Consider the following 27,317-nt stretch of genomic DNA (forward strand, 5'->3'; position numbering starts at 1 on the left):
TGACCGGATGTACCGAGCGGACTGTTCTCGCGGGACCCTGCTCCCTGCGGCGCCGGGATTGGCTGTCAGCTCGCGGCGGGCGAGGGAGAGAGTGAGCGCCGCCCCGCCCCCTGCCCGCGCGCCGCCGGCGTGGGCCGCCGCCGTTGGCGATGAGCGCCCAGGGGCCCACGTGCGCCGTGGGGGAGCCGGTGGCGCCGTCGCCCGTCCGGTCCCTCCTCCGTCACGTGCAGCTGGAGAACCTGGCGGCGGGGCTGAGCGGCGGCGTCGTCTCCACCCTGGTGCTCCACCCGCTGGACCTCGTCAAGATCCGCTTCGCAGGTGAGGCCGTATCGGCCGCCCCCCACACGCCGGGCCGGGCCGGGGAGGCTGCGGGCCCTGCGCCGCAAGGCCGCGGTGCCCCAGGCCGGGGCTGCCGTGGCTCCCGGAGGCGGAGGTCGCGGCTACCCCCGCGGGGCCGGGGCGCCTGCTGGGGCGGTGGGGTTTGCCGCCGGGGAAAGCCCCCGGGCCCCGCTCCCCGCAGAGCTCGCCGCTGCGGGCGACAAAGCGCGTACCGATCTCGCTGAGCCCGCCGCTCCCAAGCCAGTGACCCACCGGCTTTTTTTTGAGGGAGAGTGCGGCCAGATGAGCCTGCACATTTTTGCCCGAGCCTGTGTGCGGCTACGTGACAGCAGGCGCTGGCAGGGTGGCCCCGCGGCTTGGAATAAACGGGCTTTGGGCGAGAAGGGACGGTCTGGGGCTCTTTTGCCTCCTGTCCCAAAGCCTAATCTTCCTGTCGTGTCTCGGGACTGTAAAACGTGCTGTGAGAGAGCTGCTCGGGCTTCTCCCTGGGTCCTGACCACCAGTGCCACAGGACGCGGCAAGATTGTCTGGTTTTGACAGGAGGATTGTCTCACGCCAGCGTTCAAAGTTCACCTTTATGCCAAAGATTTTCAACACTCAAAGCGTAACAATAGTTTTATAATAATCTTGGTGGTTAACAGTAGTGGCATTGTTTTACAGAAAACTCTAACTTGATTGTTTTTCCGCAGGGAAGCATGTCGGCTTCTCCCTATTGATTTTGCTGTTAACGTGAGAAACACGTTGCCCTTTTATCACATTCTCTTTTATAGAGGTGGGAACATTTTGCTGTGTTTTTGGATTGTTATCTAAATGGATACATGGGTGTTCAAGATATCAAACACAAATAGTGAACTATCACAGAGACGTTTTACAAAATTTAAAGCATTACATTTCCCAACAGACTCCTTGCAAAGTTGGATTTAAACACTTGCCTGCAAGGGGTAATGGCTTTAAACTGAAGGAGGGCAGATTTAGATTAGACATTAGGAAGAAATTCTTCACTGTAAGGGTGGTGAGGCACTGGCACAGGTTGCCCAGAGAAGCTGTGGATGCCCCCTCCCTGGAAGTGTTCAAGGCCAGGTTGGATGGGGCTTTGGGCAACCTGGTCTAGTGGAGGGTGTCCCTGCCCATGGCAGGGGGTTTGGAACTAGATGATCTTTGAGGTCCCTTCCAATCCAAACCATTCTGTGATACCCTAGCGCAGGCATGTCCTGTGCTGTGTTATGAAGAGCATAGCTAGGAAAAGTGCTCCTTTCTCTCTATTTCACACTTGTAAGACTGTGTCTGTAGTACTGTGTCTAGTTTGAGGCTCACCAGTACAAGGAAGACATTGACATACTGGTGTGATTCCAGTGGAAGCCACCAGGCTGGTGAAGGGGCTGGAGCACATGATGTAGGAGGACAGGCTGACAGAGCAGGATGGGTTCAGCCTCACAAAGAGAAGGCTGAGGGGAGATACGTCGGAGTCTATGGCTATGTGATTGGAGGACACGAGAAAGTGGAGACAGATTCGTCTTGGAGGTGAACAGTGATAGGGCAGGAGGGAACAGGCACAAGTAGGAACATGGAAGATTCCACTTATTTATTAGGGAAAAGGATTTTTACTGGTGAGAGTGGTCAAATACTGGAAGTGGTTATCCAGAGAGGCTGTAATCTCTTCAGCCTTGGGAATGTCCAGGAACTGACTGGACATGTCCCTGAGTAACCTGATCTAATTAGATCTTTTGAGCAGAGGGTTGGGTTAGATGACTTTTGGAGGTCACTGCCAGCCTAAATTACTCTGTGATTCCATATGACGGTTTCAGTTTTGTTCCTGATTTCCATCTGTCAGGTTTTGGTTGGACTCACCAACACTCGTAGCTTTTTTACAAAAGTTTGCTCTGAATCACTGAGATCTGAAGTCCATCTTTTAACAGAATAGCTCATGTATTGATTCTTGATACCCAGAGGATACACCTTTTGGCACAGGAGAGAATAAGATGCTGGTATGCTTTGAGTTTAGAAGTCATTTAAGGATGCAGGCTCTTCCTCTCTGCTGCGTATGAGTGTCATTAACAGCCCTTTCTTTCCATTACTGGAGGCCGCACTGGTATGTTTTTGAACGATACCCAAGGTATTTGCTGGTGCTCCAATGTTAAACTTAATCTGCCTTACCTCCAGGTAGCTTTTTAGTCAGACTGTACAGAGAGAAAGCAAGGGATAATTTCACATGCTTGTTTGGGTTGAAAATAATGATTCCTAAGTTTTGTCTTCAGTCAGGAAGAGCTGAGATCAGAAGTCAGTGTTGTGAAGATTCTTGGCAGCATCCCTGGCAGACAGACTTGCATTCATGTCTCTGATTTCCCACCTTGTTTAATATGTTTATAAACCCGATTTAACAATAGCATGGTAAAAAATTCAGAAAAGTCTTTGGGAAAGGTCTAGCAGTGCTCATTCAGGAGGGAGAAAAGAGGCATTTAATTTGTGTTTGAGTTTTGAGTGATTGTCAAGGTGTTGAGGCCTAGTCACGGTGTGCTCAGAAAAAACATTTTGTCTTTAGTCCTGAAGTCACGATGTACAGTACTGTACACAAAGTTCAAAGGAGAATGAATAATAAATGTGGTACTGAACAGAAGACATCTGAAATTCATGATTACCAGGATGAATGTTGATGGGGACACAAAATCTGTGGTGACTAAAACTTTGAAATTAATTTTCAGTAAAATTGCAATCTAGCCTTATGTCTACATTAAGAATGAAAGCTGCTGCTGTGTTGACATCATAGAGTCATTTATGTCAGAAGGGACCTATGGAGTTCACCCCCTACTCAGATAAGGTCTGCTTAGATCGGATTGCTCAGAGTCTTGTCTAAAGTTTTGAGTAGCTCCAAAGATGCATCTTCAGGCAACTTGTTCCAGTATTTCACCACTCTGATGGAGAAAAAGTTCTGGCCAGAATTGCCTCTGTTCCAGCTTGTGTCTGTCATCTCACCATGCGCTGTCTCACGCACGTCATTGGTAACCAACTTACTCTCTTGCTGTTACAGCAGGAGCAACTTACCACTGTAAGTTGCACGAATATCTGTGTTCTAAATTAAATGTCAAACAAAAACTTGCATGTATTTTATCTCGTTGACAGTCATATTTTCTGAATATTTGGACAAGCAGCTGTTTGGTTACTTGTTGGGAGAAGAGTATGCATTTAGTGTTTTCCTGCAAATCCATTCAATGAGAATAGAAGGAGAACATGAAAATTTTTGATGGAAATAACCTTTGAGCGTTCTGGTAAAAACCGACTTTGGAATCAATAAGACATGACCCGTTGGAAATATTCAGATCTTTATGGAACATTTCAAAGAGGAAGTTTGAATTTAAGAGTTGTTACTGGGGGCCTGTCTAAACTCCTCATAGAAATGTGTTGTCAAAGACCACGCACGTATCGCTGCAAATATGATGTGAAATTGCTGGGGTGCTAAAAAGAAGAGACAAAAAACGTCAATTAAAGCTGCTACTCACCAAAAATGCACAGCAATGCATTTGTTTAGCCTTGTCAGATTGATGGGAAATTTTCTCTTGCAAAGCTTAAAAGTTAATTTTCTTTTACTTTTTTTTTGTTTCTTTTTCTAATTTTTTTAAAGTTCCTTAACTCTGGACTTAGAAAACTGTAAACCCCAACTCTTGCATACTTTTAAAAGAGCACTTTTAAATACAGCTAATCAGTTAGGTTTCATGTTCCTTTCTAGCTTGCTTTGGAGGCTGTGTTCTTCTGTGGTGGCTTTATACAACTGAACTTCATGCTTCCTGAAATGTTTTTCTGTATAATTTCTTTCTTCCTTTTGTAGTAAATGATGGATTGGAGCTGAGGCCAAAATACAATGGGATTCTCCACTGTATGACCACTGTCTGGAAGCATGAAGGACTACGAGGCTTATATCAAGGGGTAACTCCAAACATGTTGGGAGCTGGAGCTTCCTGGGGACTTTACTTTTTCTTGTAAGTAGATCTGTAAAACATGTCACAGCCTGTGCAATGTAATGTTTGGATATACATGGCATCTTCTTTGGGGGGTATAAAAATGTGCTAAGTGGCTTATAAACTTGTGATTCTTTTAGTAAGTCCACATCTTTATTATGGTTTGCTGGTTTAGAATTTAAGCAATTTGAGTCAGAGACCTGTTACTTTGTCAAGTACAGTGCATTCCCTTGGTACTGTGAAAATGCTAAGGAACTTGAGAGATAGTGACGTAATTCATGAAGAATCATCTGAAAGTGCCAATACACTGTGCTTAAAACCTCACAAAAAACAAAACCCTAACCTGACATGTTAAGATTAGAGAACATGATAAAGTTTTCTACTAAAGCTAAATGTTGAACTGATTTTTAATAATTTTAGTGGCGGTCGGTTCTTTCATTGCTTTTGTGAGTTGATGGGCTTTGCTTATAAAGCCTGGTTTTTAATACTCAATCTTTGCTACTTTATTAGCTGTGTAACTGTGACCCGATTTACTGCTGATCCCTATTAACTGAAACACTTCAGGGAACAGTTAGTTGGTATGCCTATGCAAACCTAACTTGTCATTTGTCTAGACTCTGTTATTGTTGTACTTCAGTCCTCAAGCTTTGCTATTGACAGTTCGGCTCCTGTTGACAGTTGCTCAGTCCACAAAGACTGGAAACTGGATCAAGAGAAGAAAGCTCAGTGTATTTCTGAGCTAGAAGATAGATACTTGTCACTGTTGCTCTCAATAAAAAGGAGGCTATCTACTCAGTTTCTTTTAGAAGTTGATTCTTGAAATCCGATAGCTGTTTCAAGGTGCAGTCCCATTGATACTGACAGTGATGCTTTATCAATTTAAATATGTATTACCATAGTTCACTTTAAGGAGCTAACTGCTCACAGGTTAATTAATCAACTAAACAAAGATAGTTTGCTTAGATACCTGTTTTCAAAGGCTGTGTACCACCTAGTGTTTTCCACGATATTGAGTTGTTTTGTTGTTCTGGGGTTTTTTTAGTGATGTAGGTTTGTTTTCACCTTTACCAAAATGTATTTTACATTTTCTAGTTACAATGCCATCAAAGCTTACAAAAAAGAAGGGAAGCTGGAAAGTCTCAGTGCAACCGAACACCTAGTGTCAGCTGCAGAGGCTGGTGAGTTTAAATGCAAAGAAGATTAATGTTTGCTGCTAGCCTTTCCATATGTTGCCCTGCCTTTGTGTGTCAGTGCTGCTTTCTCTTACAGGTGGCAAGTGTAAGTGGTCGAGTCCAAATGCAATCATTTATTGTCTGTGAATAAATTAATGATGTCTAAGATGAATAGATGGATCACTGTGGTCTTTTCACTTTTGCTCAGAAATAGCAGTTGTTAAAATACCTTTTGACCTTGTTTTCATTGTGTAGAAGCAGTTTCCATATTTAGTACTATATTGAGTCCCAAAATATAACTCTATAAATCTGCTGCTATCAGCTTGTTAACTCATTAAATGTTTAACACTTAGACCTGGAAAAGAGAAGGCCTAGTAACGTTAATAGAGTAAGTGAATTGGTCATTGGTCTTTGAAATCTTTATCTATGGTCCAAGTTTTCTTAAAAACTAAAGACCTGAAATAAAAATACAACTTCTATCAGCAAAACTTTTAATATATTGTTTATAACATGTTCTTGTACAGGCTTCTGTGTTGTATTTAATCTAGACAATTGGGAAGACTTTATTGGGAGGTTGGAGCATTCATTTAATGTTGAAATATAAGGCATGTTGTTTGATGTGAAAAATAGTAATGAGTTATTTTACAACTGTATTTTCAATAACCTATAAAGCTGTTATAACAGGTTGCTTCTATTAATCTGTGATTATGATTAAGCAAATTTCTCATGACTGATGTGTCTATTAAATTTTGAACAATTGTATACCCAAAGAATAAGTCAGATAATCAGGAGTACATGAAGAAATTACTTATGTTTCCTATCTACTACAGATTACGCTACTGATGATAGAAAGGTGAGGTAAAAAGAGGATGTACTAGGAGCATGCAAAAAGCCGTACGCTCTACAGAAGTACCCCCAGCAGGAGTAGGTTGGACTTGATTGTGAGCTTTGAAGGCAGAGAAAGGGAACAATGCTGTGCATAAACTTAGCCTGTTTTAAGTAATATGAGTCCTCTTGTAGGATAAGTAGTTTTGTCATTGTAGAAGCCTGTGTTACGCTGGACTGAACAAACTGGGACAAGCTTTGGAGTTGGCATAACAATCTAACTTCCATCTGTTCTCAGGAGCCATGACTCTCTGTATTACAAACCCAATATGGGTAACGAAGACCCGACTTGTGCTACAATATAACGCTGGTGTTGATCCATCAAAGCGGCAATATAGAGGAATGTTTGATGCTCTTACAAAGATATACAAGACAGAGGGCATACGTGGCTTATATAAGGTAATAAAATTTAAGAAAAATTCCAGGATTGGCTGGCACTACTCAGTAGCATGGCGAGACTTGTAAATACTCGTCTACAAAAAAAAAAAGCAAGTAATTTTTTGTATTAGCTCGCTTACTTTTATTCTGAGTCTTCTTTCCCACTGAAGAACTGCAGCGAAAAGGCTTAATCAGAAGAAAAGCTATTATACTGTTGAAATGTAGGAAATCATTGAAGAATAGAGTGTAAACTTTATGGCTAGGCCATCTTCTATTGGGTGATAATGCTGAAATGAGAGTAAACTACAAGCTGCTTTTTAATTTTTTGGAGTCTTCCTATAATTAGAATTTGGATAAGGAGGGCAGCAATACTATAATCTATCTTGCTGCTAGTGCTTTCTTCCATTTCATCCCTTATCTCTGTTTTTCTGACATCTTGTGGAACATAACACATGACTAAAGTAGTTGCTAATTTTTTCTTCCACAATGGATGGTTTCACAACTGCTCATTTGCCCTCTAGTTATTGAGGTCTGTAATCTGTCATCTCTAGATCCATAAAATTTGCAGACTTCTAAATATGGTCTGCGTATGTGTGGGGTTTTTATTCCTTTAATTTAGGGAAACAGATGGCAACTGAGTTTGGACTTTTTGCCTCCTCCTTCCTTCAGGCCATGACATCAAGATGCATTCATCATTGCCTGGAAGGTGTGAAGAAACCTATTTTAGTTCAGTCTGGCTCCTCTCCTGCAAGTAATGCTATAGAACAAGAACACTATCTCTCAGGACTTGTCCTGATTACTGAACATTAACTTCTTTTATTTGCAGTGAAAAAGATAATCCTTCCTATGCTGGAAGACGAGTATGCCACATACCAATGAATGTCGAATTCTGACACCAGGAATAAGGCACCTTACTTATTCCTAAATTGACATTGTCAGGGTTTCTGATTTGCCTGCCTGGATGTCTGCTCTGTTCCATGTAGATAAGTTCTAATTTCTTGTCTCTGTTAGGGTTTAAGATGTCCTTCCATTGAGTTACTTTTCAGATTACTCATGCATGTAGCATGTTGTTGCCTTTGGCACTAGACACTCCTTTGTAGTGTTAATCTGCAAGTGGGGAACTAAACCTGGTAATTCCTTTGAAAGAGCAAATTACTTGCTTAAATCTGCAAAGAAGGTGACCTAGATGGGTCCTGAGTCACCTACATAACTATGCACACTGAGCAACTTTCATTTGATGTCAGGATTCTCTCAACTTTGTCTATACTGGGAAAAAAGGTACCTCTTCAGGTGGCTTTTTGACTTGTTCATACTTTAGCCTTTCTCCATTTTCTAGTTTTGGGAGAGTTTTATTTTTTTCTCTTTCCTGCTTTATTTGAAATTTGATGGCTGAGGTTTTGTTCCTTGCCCTGTGTTGCAGGAGCTGTAGTGCACACAAATGTCGTCTTCTTCCTCATAATCTTAATTTCAGAGTTCCTTATAGCAAATAAGGGGATCTCAGAGAATACCACCACAAGTTGGAAATAGAATCTGGAAGTAGTTTCTTTCAGATTAATTTGAGATTAGTCTTCTAAAGAATGGTATTTCTGTCCAAGCAATCCCATATCTTGCTCTCCATTGCACAAGATGCTGTTACTGCTCTGAGCGATTCCTTTGAGTCCTTTGGGGTACAAGACTAGTAATGGCAGGATGCATCAATCTTTCTAGCAGGGATCAAAGCTGTCTTTATTAGCTCTGCTGGGTGTTGTTCGTTCATTAAACTATCTTTCATCTGAAGCTGGGTTCCTCAATAATTTGTTCTTGAGTTTGGCCTGGTTTTGAAAAAACAGGAGCCTTTCCTTCACCAATTATCCCAGTAATCATCTAGTTAGTGATCTTCCCCACCCTCCATCCACTGGGCTTTATCCTTTGGCCTCCGTCCAGCAGATGACTGGGGAGAGAACTGCTCTGCCACACACCAGGCTGAGGAAAAAAACATGCCTATAGAACTGTTGGAGATCTGAGCTCTAAAAATTACTTTGCCATGAAGTTGAATGTCATGCAACCATCTCTGTGTTAAGAGTGCTGTAGGTTCTTTTCAAGCGTAAGGCAGGAGAGACCAAACATTGTAAAATAATAGTAAGATTGCAGGAGTTGGCACTTTTAGAAAAACATAAAATATCTCTGAGCTTTTGGGAAACTGTTAGATGTCTACTCGAGGGTGACTGACTACTAAAACATCAATCAAGAATGCAACTACCGTTCTTCCTGGCCTCCATGCTTCTGTATTTGTATTTTCAGTTTTGTTCTCTTTCAACGATGATGTAGAAGCAGCAATTAGAAATAGAGCAATGCATAATAGACAACAGTAAAACAAACAGAAAGTGCAGGAGATTAAAGGAAAATAGAGTCATCAAGACTGGGAATAATAATGCAGTATGCTAACAACAGCAACAACAAAATCCTAGCAGTAATGTATGTGTGTTACCAAGTGACATAGATATATTGGACACTTCTCTATTGCCATTTCATCTTTGGTAGCAAGCCGGCAGTGTGTGCTTGCAGCCCAGAAAGCCAACCGTGTCCTGGCCTGCATCAAAAGAGGCGTGACCAGCAGGTTGAGGGAGGTGATCCTGCCCCTCTACTCCGCTCTTGTGAGACCCCACCTGGAGTACTGCGTCCAGCTCTGGGGGCCCCAGTACAGGAGAGACATGGAGCTGTTGGAGCGAGTCCAGAGGAGGGCCACGAAGCTGATCAGAGGGCTGGAGCACCTCTCCTGTGAGGACAGGCTGAGAGAGTTGGGGCTGTTCAGCCTGGAGAAAAGGAGGCTCCGGGGAGACCTTATAGCAGCCTTCCAGTACCTGAAGGGGGCCTACAGGAAAGCTGGAGAGGGACTGTTCGTGAGGGAGTGTAGTGACAGGACAAGGGGGAATGGGTTCAAGATGAAGGAGGGTCGATTGAGATTAGATGTTAGAAAGAAATTCTTTCCTGTGAGGGTGGTGAGGCACTGGATCAGGTTGCCCAGGGAGATTGTGGAGGCCCCATCCCTGGAAGTGTTTAAGACCAGGTTGGATGAGGCTTTGGGCAACGTGGTCTAGTGGAGGGTGTCCCTGCCCATGGCAGGGGGGTTGGAACTAGATGATCTTTAAGGTCCCTTCCAACCCAAACCATTCTATGATTCTGTACTCTGAGAATAAAGTATTTTTTTCCAGTCCGTTAATGTCTAAGGCACTTAGCTCTCTTTATTTTGCTGTGCTTTTGCTCATGCAATTTTCCTCCTCCTTGCAAATGTAAAGCTTGTAAGTGAAGTGACTTTGTATGTCTTTGTACTTGTATATAGCAAAATCCACTGAGATTTGGCCATCTTGATTTTAACTTTACTCCCGGGTTCTACAGAGAGACAGAAGTGTAAGTAACTTTGACATAAAAGATGGTGGTGTTTTTCACCATGAAGGCATCAAGATGTGTAGGGAGATAATGGCATACTTCCAGTGTCTTTCTGCACAAGTTGTCAGAGCAGGGCACTCTGATACTACTGGTCTTCGGCACACTGGGAACCCAAATGAAGACTACACTACACAGATTACAAGGGAAATCCGCTACATTCTTTTGAAACGTAGCAGAGGCTGCTCTGGCGTGAGCGCTTTCAAACACTTCAGGTAGTGATGTGAGTACCACATCACCAAATCAATCTTGTTCCCTACTGTACTAAGAACCATAAGTTTTCCTCTATATACATTTGCGTATGTTCCTTTTCATTGTGACGAGCAACCTTTGAAACACTAATCAATGGGACATTTTTCTCTTGTCCTGAATCTTCTGGCACTTACAGCTGTTTAAGCCAACTTTAAAATACAATTTTTTTCCCACTGTCTACTGTTCAGAATTATATGCTTTACCATTTACATTTCTAATTATATATTTAATTATGTCTATTGTTCTAATCCTCCAAAAGAGAATTCAAACAGGACTTCTTCGAGCAATCATTGATCCTGTCAAGCCCTCCTGGCAAAAATCTTCTAAAGATGTGTTTTGAATATTAAAGTAAAAAATAACAGGAGGTACCTAAAGTCAGCTCTTATTTTACTGAGGCATGTTGGCCAACAGTTGCCTCACTGCCTTCTAGCATTTTTTTTAATATTGGCCCAACATTAAAAGTCCTTCAGTCTTTGGAAGCTTTTCCCCATCAGCACAAGACTCGGAGTGTGCTGGTACTCATTAACAAGTATCATCAGTAGATACTTTAGGACTCTCAGGTTCAAGTTGTCCAAATCTGCTGGCTTAAATTTAAGAGTTTAGCACTCTTAAATGTTGTTTAACATTTTTCTTTTGTTGGTGGGGAAAATATTACCTCATTCTCCTATGATATAAGTACACCATTCTAATTCTTTCCAAGTAGAGAGCAGTTACTTCCTCTGTCTTTTAACAGTTTTACTGTCTAATCATAGGCAAATGTTTGTGAAGATTTTCCCTGCTATCACTATACATAAATTTCCTACTGTTACTTGTTCTGCTGACCCAGATAATTTTTTCTTTGATATTTTTGATAATTTTGTTTTTCTCTGTTCCTCCTCTTCTGTTTTTATATTACTGGTTAATTTTCTTTTCTGATCCAGGATTTCTGAAAACCAAAGTTGTCTTTTTCCCTCTGTTGTTGCCCTTTGGCTTCAGACTTCACAAAATTCTATGATTATGCTCCAAGTTGATGAAATAAAGATGTTTGGTTTAATTTCACTTGTTCTTAATTGGGAAAGTGTTTTTTCTGAGACCTTAGCTAGTCCTTAATGCATTTTATCAGTTCATGGTCACTGATGATTAGTTCATCACCATTATTTTCTACTGTAAGAAGAAATTCTTCCTAATTTATGAAAGAGATCCTAAAATTCATGTTCTGAATGGCTGTAATATCATAAACTTAAGAAATCTATGGCACGTGGCATGCAGAGGGCTAATCTCTGAAGTGGTAGAAGCTCTGTGCAGTTTTTATGCCTGCTGTTGGTTTAGGGTTTAGGATTTTTCCTCAAGTTAGGAGAAAAGGAGGCTGAGCGGAGACCCGATCACTCTCTACAACTACCTGAAAGGAGGTTGTAGCCAGGTGGGGGTTGGTCTCTTCTCCCAAGTAACAAGTGATAGGACAAGAGGAAACGGCCTCAAGTTGTGCCAGGGAAGGTTTAGATTGGGTACTAGGAAAAATTTCTTCAGTGAAAGTGTTGTGAAGCACTGGAACAGGCTGCCCAAGGAAGTGGTTGAGTCACCATCCCTGGAGGTATTTGAAAAATGCGTAGATGTGGTGCTTAGGGACATCGTTTAGTGGCAGACTTGGCAGTGCTGGCTTAACAGTTGGACCTGGTGATGGTCTTAAAGGTCATTTCCAACCTAAATGATTCTATGATTATATATATGCGCATACATTTTTTATACAGAAATGTATATATATCATAGATACACATATAGACACACACACGTGCACACACGTACCTATCTATCTCCAGGACTTGATCGCAATAATTTTTTTCTACCTCTACTCCTGATGGCCTTCCTCACTGAGACCCCAGCTTCTGTTATTGCCGTACCAGTCTCAGGTGGGAACTGAACAGCTTAGTGCCAGTCCCTGGGAAGGGCAGGCACTGAGCAGCACATTGCCAAGACTGCAGCTTAATTTGTATTCTTACAGTCCTGATCCATTTTACCAGCATTTTAAGACCTGTGCTTGTGCTCTGCGAGGTGGAGTCCCTAGGCCACTTTGTTTTATCTTGCTCACTCATTAGATGTCTTTAGCCTGTATGTCATCTGGAGAAAAGTAACATTTATTATGCTTTTGTGTGATGCCTGCCGTTAAGAATACCAACCCAGAATCAGCTTTGAGTCATACTGCACAGTGACAGTTGTGCAGTCACAATTTGTAAAGGAATGGAGGACATATGTATGTGTGTAACCTGAGCTCTATCAAGTTGTATAGGTTTTGTGCATTGCTGTTTAACCTTGTCTTATTCCTATTTTTTAGGGATTTGTGCCTGGTCTGTTTGGAACTTCACATGGAGCACTTCAGTTCATGGCATATGAGGATTTGAAACTGAGATACAACACATATAGAAACAGAGTATCGGATACAAAATTGGTAAGATTCTTGAGAAAAAAAATGGGTGGTGGCATGTGAATAAGCGGAAATTTATTCATTTGTCTAGGTTGTAGAACAGCCAAATGTCAAAAGTATTGATACTTTAATTGGAATGTAGAATATATAGAAGGCAGTAATACTTTTTTACTTTTTAGAAACGAGCAAGTGGTTAGAGCTGTTTTCCTGTAGGGAAACCAACTTCTTATTTTGGCAAGTGTTTTGAGAATTTTAGGGGGAGGAATGTTTTTTTGTCTTACTTTGTGGAACCATAGGTGGTAGTCTTAAACACTTAAATGGAAAACTGGTCAGGTTCAAGTTGGGCAAAGGTAGTTACTTTTAGAAGAAGTGTTTCACTTGATGGGAATGAGAGGGCACAACACAAGTTTTACAATTAATTACTTGTAGTGCTATATATAGTAAACAATGACATTTTTTAAAATGCGTGTATTATAAGGGGGAAAATCTAAAGTATTGTTTAGTACAACATTTAAAAATCAAATAAGATTTTTGGAAATTGGCTAATTTAAACCATACTTAAGGCAAGCCTGGTGCTTTTTGTTGCTTTTAGAACACTGTGGAATACATAATGATGGCAGCTGTATCCAAAATATTTGCTGTGTCAGCAACATATCCCTATCAAGTTGTGCGAGCTCGTCTTCAAGATCAGCATAATACGTATTCTGGTGTGTTTGATGTGATCCACAGGACATGGAGGTAGGCATGCAGAGTTAAAAGCTTACGTCTTGGAAAGTGGGTCTTACAGAATCAGAACTATGTTTTCTGGCTTCCATGCTGACTTGCAGAACCAGTGCAGCTCAGAGCAAGCAAAATGTTAGCTGTACAGTCATTTTGTGCAACTTGCCACTAATGGCAATAATCTAAGGACAAAGGAGGAGATAGGAGAGGGTCAATGCTAGCCTGCGGGTTTCTGTTGTTTATTCTGTCTCCCTTCTCTCCTTCCCAGCAAATTTCACGTACAGGTTAAAAAATAACATTGAGTTGGCCGTTTTGGGGCTCGTAAGCAATGAAGTCTCACTTGAACTGCTTTGGATTATCACAGGAGTGCTGTGCTGGGAGTTGTGGCTAATCCAAATTCCTGGCAGGAGGCAGTGAGCTAGCCAGAGCTGTTTATACTGATGTCCCTGGGTTACCCCGGGGCCTGACTACATTTGTAGTCTAGTCCCAGCTTCTCGTAGGACCTTTAGAGAATTGTTACTCCACAGCTATGCAGGTCTCCTCACAAACCCTCTTCCCTCAGCTCCACAGGGCATGTGGCCACCTTTGCAGTGTGCAACCAGTGTTAATCTCGCTTTGGACAATGTTTCTGGGTTGCGGCATATTGCTAGAGAGACATGAGTGGAGTCAGCTCGCTCCTGGGGTATTAAGAGGTGCCACCTGAATGAGGGAAGGAGGCTGCGTTGTTCAGGACCACCCCTGGCTCAGAGGCAGTTGCAACTATTTTGACTGAAGGCAATTCAAAGCGAAAATAGCTCTGATGTCTCAGCGCTGTGCCCTTCAGTCCCGCAGTCTATAGGAAGGCTTACTAGTTCTGATAAAGCGTGAATGTATACAGCCATTCTGGGGCCACTGCTGTCCCGACTGTGAAACAAGTGGAGCCTAGAGCCCTAGGGAGGGTAGTGTAAAGCACACCCGAGCACTTTCCAGGATCTGTGTGAACTGTACTCCTGGCTCCAGGTGTCCTAGGCCTCTGTGAAGCTGGAAAATACAGAACTGAGTTTAAAAGTCTTCGAAACTTTTAACAGCCCTAACGTGAATACTCTGATTCAAACTGGGAGAAGTTAGATTCTCATTTATTGGCCCGTGGAATCAAAATTCTGGAGGAGGTGCTTTAATTCTCTGAAAATACATGCTGACTTTCCTTCGTTATGTTGACCCGCAGCTCACTTGCTGTTACATGACTCAAAACCACCAAGGCTTTCAGCCCCACTGGCTTCAGTGAGATTAAATATGTAAACACTTCTTGAAACAGGCTGCAGAAATTTTGTGTTATTTTTACCAGTTCTTGTGGCATGAAGAAAGATAGTAAATTGCCTCATACTTAGGCAATACCAAAAAACTCCACAAAAACCCACCCAAACCTTAGGCTAATTAACTGACCTACAGAATACTATTGTATGTTCAGAAGAGAAAATGATGGGTTAAGATTTGATATATTATGGCTCTTTAAACACTACAGTAAGAAATTAGTTTGAAATTGTTATTCCTTACCTGAAGTACCTCTCTCAGTGAGAGTGTGAGAAGTAAAATGCCAGGCTTTGGTTTATGTCTGATTCCTATTAAAAGACATTAATTAAAACTAAATGTTTTTCTGTATCTTTAAAGGAAAGAAGGAATTCATGGATTTTACAAAGGAATTATCCCCAATGTGATCAGAGTGACTCCTGCCTGCTGTATTACCTTTGTTGTTTATGAAAATGTGTCTGGTTTTTTACTTGGTTTTAGAAAAGAGAATAATTAAAGGTACGAGCTTGTGTTCATAAGGAATCTATCCTTTATTTTTTTTATTTATGATCTGGGAGAGATTTAGTTCAGCAGTCTTTTTTGACACTCTGAATTGATCTAGTATTTTGAGGAAAGAACCTGGAGATGGTAAAACCCTGCCAACATCTCTTCTGCTGAATGTTCTTGCGTTGCTGCCTTCCTCTCTGAATCAGCTGTGTCTGCTTGAAACAGATGTCTCTGCAACTGTGAAATCATAGCACTGTGACTGGGTGAAGGCAGCTGTGCAGCAATTCAGTTCATCCTGGCCTGCCTGGAATGACGGACTAATCTGTTTTGACAAGTCTCAAGATAATCAAGTTGGTCAGATTCTACTCCTACAGAAGTGGAAAACTTTATTCAAAAGCAACTCTGGGGTCTGTCGAAACTTTCTTAAATCTCTGAGTCTCATGGAGAAACTATGCATGTAGTTGTTTGCAGCAATGGCTTCTGAATCCACCTCTGTGTTATTTCTCAGATTTTAGGATATGGACTGCTCCAAATTCCATTGCTCATCCAACACAAAAATGCTGCCTCAGTGGGGTGTAGTTTGGAAACTCAAATTGTTTTGTAAAACAGCTGTCCATTCTTGGGTTTGCATAATTGCCAATTTGATGAAACCCAGTTCTTGTCTCATACCAGGACAGACTTGCATTGTGGGTTTTGGCTTGCTTTTAGCACCAGACCAAAGTGTATGTTGTGTGCATCGCTGGCCACTTAATTCATTTTCTCTCTCTGCCCTGCCTGCCGTCTCTCTCTCTCTCAGCAAGAGGTTCTGTCTCCATTACCAATACATCTGACCAAGTATTACTGAGTAAATGCATATTTGAAAGAAGGCTTACATTTTAAAAATGAGGGGGTTTTCTAGTAATCCCATAGTGATTCAGTTTTCAAACCACTCTAATAATAAATATGACCATGCTTATTTTCAATAATATTCTCTGGAAAAAAAAAGAAAATCCCATTAGTCTAAAAAAATATTGTGCACAGGACTTCCTTTAAAAAAACACAAATCAATCCATTAACGTCTTCTAATTTGATCTAAGGTAAGGACTGTAAGAATATATTGATTGCTAACTTAGTGCTAAACTAAATTACAGTACATCTCAGTAAATTTGAGTAATAGTGATGTTTATTTGCATGCCAATAATTGCTGTCAAGGATATATACTTTTTGGAGATGTGGGTTTGATTTATTTTTTTAGTTCTTTAAGAAAATACATTATTGGCCATAACATCTGCCTTCTGCTGTTAGTAAGAAGGTTTTAAGAATTATCTAGAAAATATCACTTAACTGAGGAGGAAATAAGTTAGCAAAGATCATTCGATGGGTAGGATAAATAATCAGTTTTGTAAGGAGTGGAGGATACTATCCAGCAAAACACCTGAATAATCACTTAGAGAAGTTTCCTGTTTAACAGAAGACTAACCTAAAGCAGAAATAAGGCTTTTTTTAATAAAAAATTAACAGATGAAGGAATTGGTTTCAATTTTAAGTTAAAATCTGGAAGACTACAGAAACTGTTCAATATTTTGAATCTTAATTCAGCAATCCACTTGCTTGTTTCTGTTGATCTTATTGCCACATACCACATTTTGTGTGTACTTTATTAATAATTTACACTTACTCCTCTGTAGTTCCATCCCCTCTACTGGTACAGTTGACAATCTCATCTGAAAAGGGCATGTGGCTGTTATGGCTGGCTTTGGGTTTTAGCATAAACGTTTCTGTGTGTATTTAGCTGAAGATAAATTTACTGGAAGTTTACAATACAAATTACTGTATAGATCCCTAATAGCTAGTAACTTATTTTGCCTTTGGAGGGCGTTAACTTGCTTTTGTGTGTTTTCTAGTACGCGGAATGAATTTAACAGAACATTGAATTAACTCTGCCACCCAGAATCCCAAAAATCTTGTGAAGACATATGAATAAATCATACAAAAAGAATAAAAGTTGTGCACTTACTACCCTGGATTAGTGTGCTCTAGGCCCAGAACAGTTTACTCGTGCTCCAGGGTAAATGCAGACGGGCTACAAGCATGTACACAGTTACTCTATGTTAACTGACATCCTGTAAATTCACACCGTAGCTTAGCTCATAGTAACTTGTTTGTGTTCGGATACCTTAAAACCCATCGTCCAAGCCAATGAAAACAGTGCAGTTCTTCAGAGACAAAATACCAGCTGTATAATTTGCTGGCTTGCAGCAATATCACACATAAGCTTGCAGTTGCTCTCCTAGCTGCAGGTGTGTCCCTCTAGCATTCGTAGCAAAAGCTGCAGGCAAAAGCTACCAATTTGAGAGATGCCTAGGGAAAATCTTATCACCTGTTCCAAAAAAAAGTTGAGATTTAATCCTCAATGGCTGAAATAAATTCCTCATCTCAGATTTAATGTTTTTTTTCCTTTTAATTTCTGGGAAGAGTGTATATGTCTGCATGTTGTACATGCTTTTTCTTGGGGTTTTTATTTCATTAGTGTAAAATTGATTTTGTAATCTAAACATGACTATTGTTCCCCTTTAGAATCTGTAAAAAATATTTGAGTATGTCACTTGTTGCATTTGGAAGAAAATACTTAAAACACTGAAACTAATGCTGTGCATCATCAGTGTTGTCCAGTCTGGAGGCTGACGTCAAATATCTGTGACATCATTCTTTAACTTTACCAATACACTTTGTGAAAGCCAAGGCATTTCAACTTGCCTTATTTCTGTATCTTTGAAACTATTTAATATATCTAGCTTGAAATTAACACCAAAGTGAATGTATAGATCTGAAAGGCTAAATCCAGGAGAATTATTTTGTTGGAGCAATTAAATTTTGTAACTGTAAAATGATTTAATATCTGCATGCTAATAGTGGAGATCAGTAACAGATGTTTATACTGAAATCCAGTCTGTCAAGAAGGGAAAGAGGGAAGGAAAGCTTGGACAGTCTATTTTTACTTAGTTATTCAGAATGAGGCATTTAACACTTAGCACATCATCTAGGTCATAGTTAAGTCACCAGGTGTTTGTTGAGAGACATAAGACTGTAACAGCAGAGCGTCCTGTTCTGTAGTCAGGGGCACAGGAGTAGATGTTACGTATGTTTTCTGACGGCTAAAGCCAAGCCCTGAGTTTACTTTCTTAGAACTTTCTGTGAAGTCTTCTAAAAAAATTGTGTATTGTAACACCATGTAAAATGCCTTAAACAATTTGATGATCAATAAAATAGCCTGGATTTTTTTTTTTTTGTAAAAGGTCTTATTTATTTGATACAAAAAGTTACAGTTAATTCTTAAAATGGTGGTGGTATATTTTCATACATCAAACAAGGAATTAAAAAAAGTTAATGAACTTGGTTTTGATATTTATATTCTAAAAAGATTATTATAAAAAGCCTCTGCAATGTGCAAAAAAAGGCTAGACAAACACTACAGATGCAAGAGTTTGGTGCCTTTCGGTCAAATACTTGCATCCAACTCTATAGAAATAAATTCTGAAGAAAATTGTACAAAATAAAAAAAAACCAAACAGGGAGAGATTATAAAAAGGGAGGGAAAGTTACTTTGGCAGTTCTTCAATGATGATTCGGGAGACTGAATTCCATCCAGTAGAAGCATCTCCCCTTGGGTAATCTGAGCAAGTCCCGACCCAGATGGCAATATCCACCAAGCCGGCGTTGATGCCTTCACACAGACCTTCCACTGGTTAAAGACAAAAATCAGGTTACCTCGGCAGAAACAATCGCTTTGTGTTTCACAACTGAGGGTGGACACAAGTAGTCAAGAACATCATTGCAAGCTCATGCTATTTAGTTAAACCCAAACAGCATTTTTAGAAATAAAACTATTACTTAGAGATGTGGCAACACAGATTAGAGAGTCATGCGCTGCCTTTATCCATGTTGCTTCTTGCCATCTGTTGCAGTACCTGAAGCAGATCGCAATCCGCAGGATGGCTAAATGGGAGGTACACCTGCTTCTTTAAATGTCCAAATTTACAAACTGGTAGCGGGGATATGGCTTCAATCCCATCCAGCCATCCTTTTCGCAGTGATGGGGAGGGAGGACAGACACAGCCACACCTGGCTCCCACAGCTGAGCCCTGCAAACGTGATTGCCACTCTGTAATCTTTTCCACTCCCAATTCACTGCTTCTGTAGAAAGTTCCATTTTTATTGGCCTTTTTTTTTCCCCCACTAGCACCAGTAGTTGGAGGTGAGGTGGGTTAAGATGACAGGCGGGTCCTACCCCTCCATGAAAAAAACCTATCATAGCTAGAGACATTAGATTTCATGCAGTCGTGAAATAGCACAGGGAGAAAAACAGCCTTTTGCGATGAGCTGGGCTGCTGGTGTCACAGTGCTTCAGCTCTGTTCGACGCTGAGAGCAAAATACAGCTTCAGCCACTGATGGGATGTGGAGAGTATTCATATTAAATTAATGCAACCCTTTTGGTTTTAGAAATACTTCTCAGAGTGTAAGTATCGACCATCAGAAAGGAGACAGAGTATAGACTTGACATGAGTCCCCTTTTCCTAGTATCACCCACTTTGATGTTGAATGACTTCACTAATCTGCCTTTTGCTTAGCAACGGAGTAATTGTTCATAGCTATTTCACTTTGGAGGTACTGTTGTGACTCAGCTGAAAATTACAGTAGAAATTCCAGGAGGAGTAAGTCTCACTTTATGCACAGATGAAGTGCAAGTATCAGTATTTTAAGCCAGGATGACAGTGTGTACTTGGCAGTAAGGCAGTTTCTCCATGTGCTAATACATGTCTCTGTATTCACGGTGTAGCAGAGATCAATGGAACTGTCTGGATAGAAACCTCTCCCATTTCTAAACTGCAGGATGTAAGTACCATGAAATACCACAGTAATAAAGCACCATTTAATAAATAATTCTAATACTGTTACTATCGATAATCAATCGTGAGACAGCAGAGTAATAAGTGTTAACTGGCCGCTCTTCTGCCTCTTCTTTCAGCCTTTTGACTTCCTATGACAGACTGTACTCTCTGCATTTGGTAACTCAATTTGCTATCAGCTTCTACTCCATCTCTGTTCACGCAGTCTTGGCATACATACCTGAAGAAGTTCGGTGTATATTAATAGTAGAATTCAGCTCTGGGCTTCCTTGATCTAAATATATTATGGCTTCAATAGGAAGTGGCCCAGCACATTCTGCTCCATTAAAAGTAAAGTACCAGCGCTGACAACAGGCATTCTTGCATTTTAGCCGAAGCGATCCACTGAAGAGAACGCGGAGAGCACTGTTCGAGCGCATCTTTGTAAATGTACATTCCTAAGAGGAGACAAAAATGCTTTGGTACCAACCTCGGGGTTGGAACCTATTTCCTATAATTGTTTTCAGAATGTTTTGGCTATTCTTTTTAGTCCCTTCCCTCTAGGGGACAAAAAAAAAAAAAACCCAAGAAAAAAAGAAAAACTAGTGCCTAGTAAATAGCATATGATGCAAAGATGCAAATCAGAAACAGCACCTCACAGATGATCATGGTAAAGGGGGATTATGGAAATTCTTAATTTTATTTAGACACTACCTGCTGCTAAGTTGGTACCCTAGTTACCGTCTGGGGTTTATGTAAAGGGGTATGAGCTGTGTGAAAGCTGCACTCAAGTCTCTGCATGAGAGGACAGCACAATTTCTGTCTCTCTTCCCAGAAATTCTGGATTTAACAGTGCTCACAATATTTGTCTGGGTTTAAAAAAAAAAAAAAAAAGGCTTAAACTCTAATAAAAGCTCCACAGCTGACTAAGAAACATTTTCAGGTTTTTAAGAGGTTGTTATTCTGCCTTCAAAACGTTGGATATTGGCGGGGGGGGGGGGGGAGCTAGGGACAGTTCTGCAAGAACAAGGCAGTGAGAAATGTCTGCTCAAAAAACACATTGCTTCTCACTCTAGCCACAGCAATAGCAGTTAAATGAATCCAACCAATCTGGGCATTGCTTCAGAGCTGGGATTGAGCTGGGATTTCTTCCCCTCTTCTAGGCTCGCACCCTTGTGTTTGAAAGTTTGACATCCCGGGGCTGCAGAGGAGGACGGGCTGTTTGGGTTAGTCTGGGTAACGCTGGGTAACGCTGCTCCTCAACAATGCTGAGCCTCTTTGCAGGAGCATCCTGCAACTGCGCTTCAGTGAACAACCATCGTGAAGCGGGAGTTATAAAGACAGGTACAATTAACAGATTAAAGATGTACGTCTCTCCTGGTCCTTACAAATGAAATGGTAAGAACCTTGCCCTACTCTGGGCAAGCTGGAGGTACTTCATCGGTATTGTGACTTTTAGCCTTAGTGACAGATCTGGTCTTCTAAATGTACTCTTACACCAGCCACACCATTCTTTTCAAGCACTATTACAGAAATAATAGTGTTGGTGAGGTCACACGGGAATATTGTGTCCAGTGCTGGGCTCCCCAGTTCAAGAAAAACAGGGAACTACTGGAGAGAGTCCAGCGGAGGGCTACAATTAGGGGACTGGGGCATCTCTCGTATGAGGAAAGGCTGAGAGAGCTGGGTCTGTTTAGCCAGGAGAAGAGAAGACTGAGAGGGGATCTTAGTAATGCTTATCAATATCTAAAGGGTGGATGTCAGGAGGACAGGGCCAGACTCTTTCCAGTGGTGCCCAGTGACAGGACAAGGGGCAACGGGTACAAACTGGAACACGGGAAGTTCCATCTCAATACAAGGAAAAACTTCTTCACTGTGAGGGTGACCGAGCACTGGCACAGGCTGCCCAGAGAGGTTGTGGAGTCTCCTGCTCTGGAGATATTCAGAACCCGCCTGGATGGGGTCCTGTGCAACCTGCTCTGGGTGATCCTGCCCTAGCAGGGGGGGTTGGACTAGATGATCTCTAGAGGTCCCTTCCAACCCCTGCCATTCTGTGTATCTGTAAATGAAATGGGCACGTAGCTGTAAAGCACAGCTGAGATGGATCTGAAGTAGGTAAACCTTTGAGAAGTTCACCCTTCATGTAGAAAAAGGCTCCAAAAGGAAATCTGTGCAATTGGTACCACCCAGCTCAGAGAGGCAGATCTAGAACCTGCTGTGGTTGAAGCGCAGCATCCCAGGCAAAGCTAACTTACTGCTATCTTCCCAAGATCGATGCCGTAATTAAGTGCACTCCACGAACACTGCTTGAAGTTGGGTGTCCAGGACTCCTCGATGCTCTCGCGCATGCACTCGCCCTTCTCTCCCTTCAGCCCGTCCCGTCCCGGGATTCCAGGTGTCCCGGGGATCCCGTTGGCCCCTGGGTTTCCATCCCGTCCAGGAACGCCACTGGGGCCTTGCAAGCACACGCCGTTGTACTGAAACACAGAACACATCTCGCTGCTTCTGTCCGTTAACTCTGAGGCTAACCAAGTTACACACAAACAAACATCAACAACAAAACACAAAAACTCCTACTGCAACACAACTTAATGGGTTATTTCTGGGTCACCAAGAAAATGGTTCCAGTAGAGGAAAAAAGCAGGAAAAATAAACTTTCTAAGATAAGCAGTGCCACTAGAAGTTGCTGTAAATTAAGATGCCAATTATTTTATAAAAATATTTATAAATCTTAGAATTAAAAACTGTCCTAGTCCAAGGATTAAAACTTGGTAGAAAAACATCAGGAGATTCAAAACATTTCAACACAGAAACAAAACAAAAGAAAGAGTTATATGTTAATAGTTACTTTCTCCTAACCCACCATTGCTTGCATAACTGTCTTGGCTCATAAGCTTTCATTATTATTTTTCCCTTTCTTTTTAAAGTAGAGAAATTTTTGCACTTCATAGAGAACAAAGGTTAACACCGGTTTTCTTCTGCCACCATTCCTGCAGGACAGAATCACGTCGCGATAGTCAAGCTCCAGAGCGCCCGCAGCGTGTCAGTGCTGACGCAGACATGGGAGCTGCACGCTGCCATCAGCCTGAACCCTGGATCGCCATCCATAGCGGTGGGAGGGCACGCGTGGGAGGACAGCACGCTAACATCCTCCCTAACATCACAATATTAGGAAAGGTCAATTGTTGCCCTTCCAAACTGCATGTTAACACACACTGCCTTCATACCTTATGAGACTTGGCTTTCCTGCCCTTGGCGAGTAGGTTTGTGCAGCCCGGAGCTCGTTCCGCCAGCGGCGCGAGCCGGGGGAGCACACGTGTGTGGAGCCGGTGGAACAGCACAGAAACGCTGAGCAGGGGCTGGCGGTCACAGACCTTTTACTTTAAATGCTCTTTCCCATCTGGTGCCTGACTGGTTCCTCCAGTCTTCATCCCAAATCCTCACACATAACTGTATTCTGCTCTTCCCCTCTCTCACACCTATTTCTCTTCATCCTTTTTAAACCACCTAATCCCTATTTGTTTCAAAGAGAAAGGATCGTGCAACTATTCCCCCTCCTGCAAGCCATGCCACTATCTGTACCACAGGAGCTGTAAACCACAGCCTCTGGCCTCTCTCCTTTGTCAGACTGGTGAACTTTCTCCTTCTGGGGTTGTTCCTTTTCCTGTATTTTGGTGCAAAAACCAGCATGGGCATCACAGGCTCGGCTGGAGCCACGTTATAAATAAAATCAGTGACTATATGAGTTCTAGTAAGAAGCAAGATGGGAGTTGGACTAACGGATGCTGGCATGACCTTACTACCTTCACCAAAGAAAACACTGTTGGCATATGCCAGTGGAAATAGTGGGATGTTATAATCTAGAAGGCCATGTATAAAAAGTTAGCTGGAGAGAAGGCTGCTTGGCGAAGCACACAGCGACCTAAGGGCCACGAGAATGATGCAGACATTTCTGTTTCACACAGCACTGGTTATCTGCATTTGCTGCTGTTTTCCCATTGAACTTTATTTGCAGCACTGACTGGCTCTGGCTTTTGCACGTGGTTATTCACAAGGATGTGCAAATCGGTGAGAGCTGGGACATGCCAAGGCTCAGACCCGCTGCCCTCCATCCCCTGGCGGCACCACGAGGGTGCAGGGCTGCCCCAAAAGAGGAGCTGCCACCCCTGCCGACTACAGCTGCACAGCTTCCTTCCAGAGAGAGCAGCTTAAGCTGTTGCACACCCAAAAAAATTGATGTGAGCGAAAGAATTACCTGGGCTTCGGGCTCTGCTCCAACTAAATTCACCTACGCTTGCCAAATCAAGCCTTTTTTCATGCTTTCTTAAGGTAGAAATGCATAAAACATCTTTTAAAATGAAAATGTCCACTGAAGGCAGGATGCCCTCTCAGGCATGCCCTCATTCTGCCCTGGAAGGGCTTTAGCTGAAGCAGTCTGTACAACCGGGCTGTGGCTGACTCAGCCACCACCTCTTTCAGTTACCTGTGCTTTGCCCACTCTGTTGCGCCCGAAAGCACAAAGCAAAGGAAATGGCCTGGACGAAGGACCCTAAAATACTGCTCCAACAGAAAACATAAGCTCTTCCATGTGTGCAAACTCCTTATTCTCGACGCAATTCAATTTCCACAGTAAAAGTGAAAGAGTAATGAGGTGGCGTGAAAGGGAAGGAGCTTTGCCCCCCCCCATGGTGCTTCCAGCACATCACTTTTGGGGATGTCTCAGGAGATCATGGAAGAAATGGCCATGCCGCTGATTTACTATAGGAGGTGGATGGCAGTCCAGCAACTCACGTAAATAGCTTCACATCTGCTTTCTACATTCCAAGGACTGGAAAATCTCTCTTCTATCCCTGCAATGGGATAGACCCAACGCATTCAGGTTTCTAGTTGCAATGGAATTGCAAACAGAGGTATGCAGTCCCAGGTGCCAAAGGGAATAATAACACGACTCCAAGGAAAAGGGGGTTCAGTAAGCACGCAGAAACACTTCTCACGGTATCTAACGGCTGCTAAAGAGCAACCCTTTCATTTCTCTTTTTGTGATTTAGTACTCATTCACTAGCCCGTTAGGAACCAAGCCGCACTGACTACTTATGTTGCAAGGGCTGTAAGATGTCAGCGTTGCCCCTGCAATGCGCGGAGGGCAGGGACCAGCTCACAGCGCCGCCTTTATTCCCGCCGCGATGCCTCGCTCGGCCGCGCGGACATGACGGGCAGCTGAGACTGTGCCGGCGTCAACCGCAACCCCCACGGGCTCTGACAGCAGGGAGAAAGCACGAAGACACGCACCCAGCCGCACTGCGGTTTCTGTCCGAACCCGTCCAACCCTTTCTCAGCATTTTCATGATTCAGCACAACCAGGGAGGAATAATTAAAAAAAAAAAAAAAAAAAAGAGAGAGAACTCAAGCGGCGGATGGCCCGGCGGCGCAAACCGGTGGTTTGGGTTTTTTTGGTTGGCGGGGTTTTTTTTTCGCAAACCGGTATTTCTTCCCCGTTTTTTTCCAATCTTTGCAATGAAAAAGGAGCCGCGCGGCTCCTCCGGCCGCCCCACCGCCCCCGCACGGCGCCCCCACCGCCTCCCCCCGCCAAGCGCCCACCCGCCCCGCTCCCGTCCCCCGTCCCGTCCCCCCCCCCCGCCCCCGGACCGGCCGGCCGCGGCCCCGCGCCCCGCTCTCCCGGCGCTCTCACCACGTCCACCACCTCCCGCTGGCGAAGCGCCTTCTGCTTCCCCTTCGGGCTCTCCGAGCCGCCGGGCGGCGGGGCCGCCGCCAGCAGCAGCGCCAGCAGCAGCAGCGGGGCAGCGGCGGCGGCGGCCGGGGCGCGGCGCATGGTGCGGGCTGGGGGCGCGGGGATGCGCCGGGGCCGGGGCCGGGGCCGGGGCCGGGAGAGGCAGCGGCGCAGGGGCCCGTGTCCGCCGCTCTGGGCGGCAGCGCCGGGATAAATGAGCCTTTCAGAGCGCGGAGCCCGAGCTCCCTCCCCGGGGAGGCCGGGAATTTCCATCCTGTAACCGAGCGGGAACGTCCAGGCAGAGCCATCCCCCCGCAGCCATTGGCACGGGGGCCGGGGGGCTCCCGCCCCCTCGGGCCAGGCCCCGCGGAGCTTTCCCCGGGCGATGCCGGCACCCCCGGCCGCGCCGTGCCGGGTAGGGCTGCGGGGGGCGCGGGCACGGCGGGGTGACCCTCCCGTCCCTCTCGGAGCACCAGCTAGCCCTCTTCCAAGCCTTCAGGAACTTGCTCTGCAGACAGACGGTAACACCTTTCCGATGGAAGAGCTGTTGTGCCAAGAAGTCGCATAACGCCACGGCAGAAGCCTGATGATGCACCGTGAATGGAAACGGTGATAAACCGGCAGCTGGGTATAAATCACTGGTTTCATTTAACAGAAGCACAAGGTAAGGACACAAAATCCTTCTGAACAGCAATGGAATTTGGATTTCTGTTGAAGAACTTGGTATCGTGTGACTGAGCATTGTCAGTTTAATAACACAAGAAAAGCCCTCAGCAACCCAGCGTAAACCATCTCATTTTGCTTTCATTTAAAATAATATTTTATTTTTCATGATACTAGAAGTGAAAGCACTATAAAATAAAGAATGCTTTATGTCCTTAAGCATTAAAAATAGAAATAACAAATACTTGAAAGATAACTTATGTATGCTGCAATCTTTGTGGGCTTTGTAGAGGTAAAGTTTCCAGAAGGGGGAGATAAGCTTCAATACATTTTTTTTTCCGAAGTATTTAACAAAAACACACGTTCCTGCATGTTACAAGATGTTGAGCCATTCACACTAGACTGTGCAGAACCAGATTTTTTTACGCTAAACCTCTTCATGCTGCCCTGACTATAGTTACCTCTGCTCTTTAAGCTCCTTCTGTTTTTCTGGCTTTTCCACGTCCATCCTGGCTGAACAATAGCAGTGAAGTGAGATTTGCACTGCAGGTCGCACTGCTATCACCAACCCCGTCACAGACTGTCCTGAGAGCTGGGACTGACGTCAGCCGCGTTGCTGAGGTGTGGGCTCCTGCCACGTGAAGAAGTGCTGCGATACGCCCAGCCGACTTCATAAAACAGCTAGTGAATAATAATAATGGTTCCCTAAACACATTGGGAAAATTTATGGAATTATGTAAATCCCTAATTAAAACAATTGCTCCTGTAAC

At 43.2% G+C, this 27,317-nt stretch overlaps 2 protein-coding genes across 3 annotated transcripts; one reads left to right on the forward strand and one right to left on the reverse strand.

The window, feature by feature from the left end:
- Positions 1-25: 25 nt before the first annotated feature.
- Positions 26-18,564, forward strand: SLC25A32 (solute carrier family 25 member 32). Of its 2 annotated transcripts, XM_054815100.1 has the most exons (8): positions 26-318; positions 4,160-4,310; positions 5,382-5,467; positions 6,585-6,745; positions 12,708-12,821; positions 13,390-13,535; positions 15,165-15,302; positions 15,406-18,564. In XM_054815100.1, the coding sequence occupies exons 1-7, from the start codon at positions 150-152 to the stop codon at positions 15,298-15,300; spliced, it is 963 nt and encodes a 320-aa protein (XP_054671075.1). In that variant the 5' UTR covers positions 26-149; the 3' UTR covers positions 15,301-15,302; positions 15,406-18,564. The 2 variants fall into 2 exon arrangements, with proteins under 2 accessions (XP_054671075.1, XP_054671074.1); XM_054815099.1 differs by having other exon boundaries at positions 145-318; positions 15,165-18,564.
- Positions 18,546-26,531, reverse strand: CTHRC1 (collagen triple helix repeat containing 1). Its single transcript, XM_054815101.1, has 4 exons — positions 25,846-26,531; positions 22,412-22,633; positions 20,398-20,614; positions 18,546-19,011 (listed from the first exon to the last, which is right to left on the reverse strand). The coding sequence occupies exons 1-4, from the start codon at positions 26,155-26,157 to the stop codon at positions 18,869-18,871; spliced, it is 894 nt and encodes a 297-aa protein (XP_054671076.1). The 5' UTR covers positions 26,158-26,531; the 3' UTR covers positions 18,546-18,868.
- Positions 26,532-27,317: the final 786 nt, after the last annotated feature.

Source organism: Grus americana, chromosome 2, assembly GCF_028858705.1.
Source record: "Grus americana isolate bGruAme1 chromosome 2, bGruAme1.mat, whole genome shotgun sequence".
Taxonomy (NCBI): Eukaryota; Metazoa; Chordata; class Aves; order Gruiformes; family Gruidae; genus Grus; species Grus americana.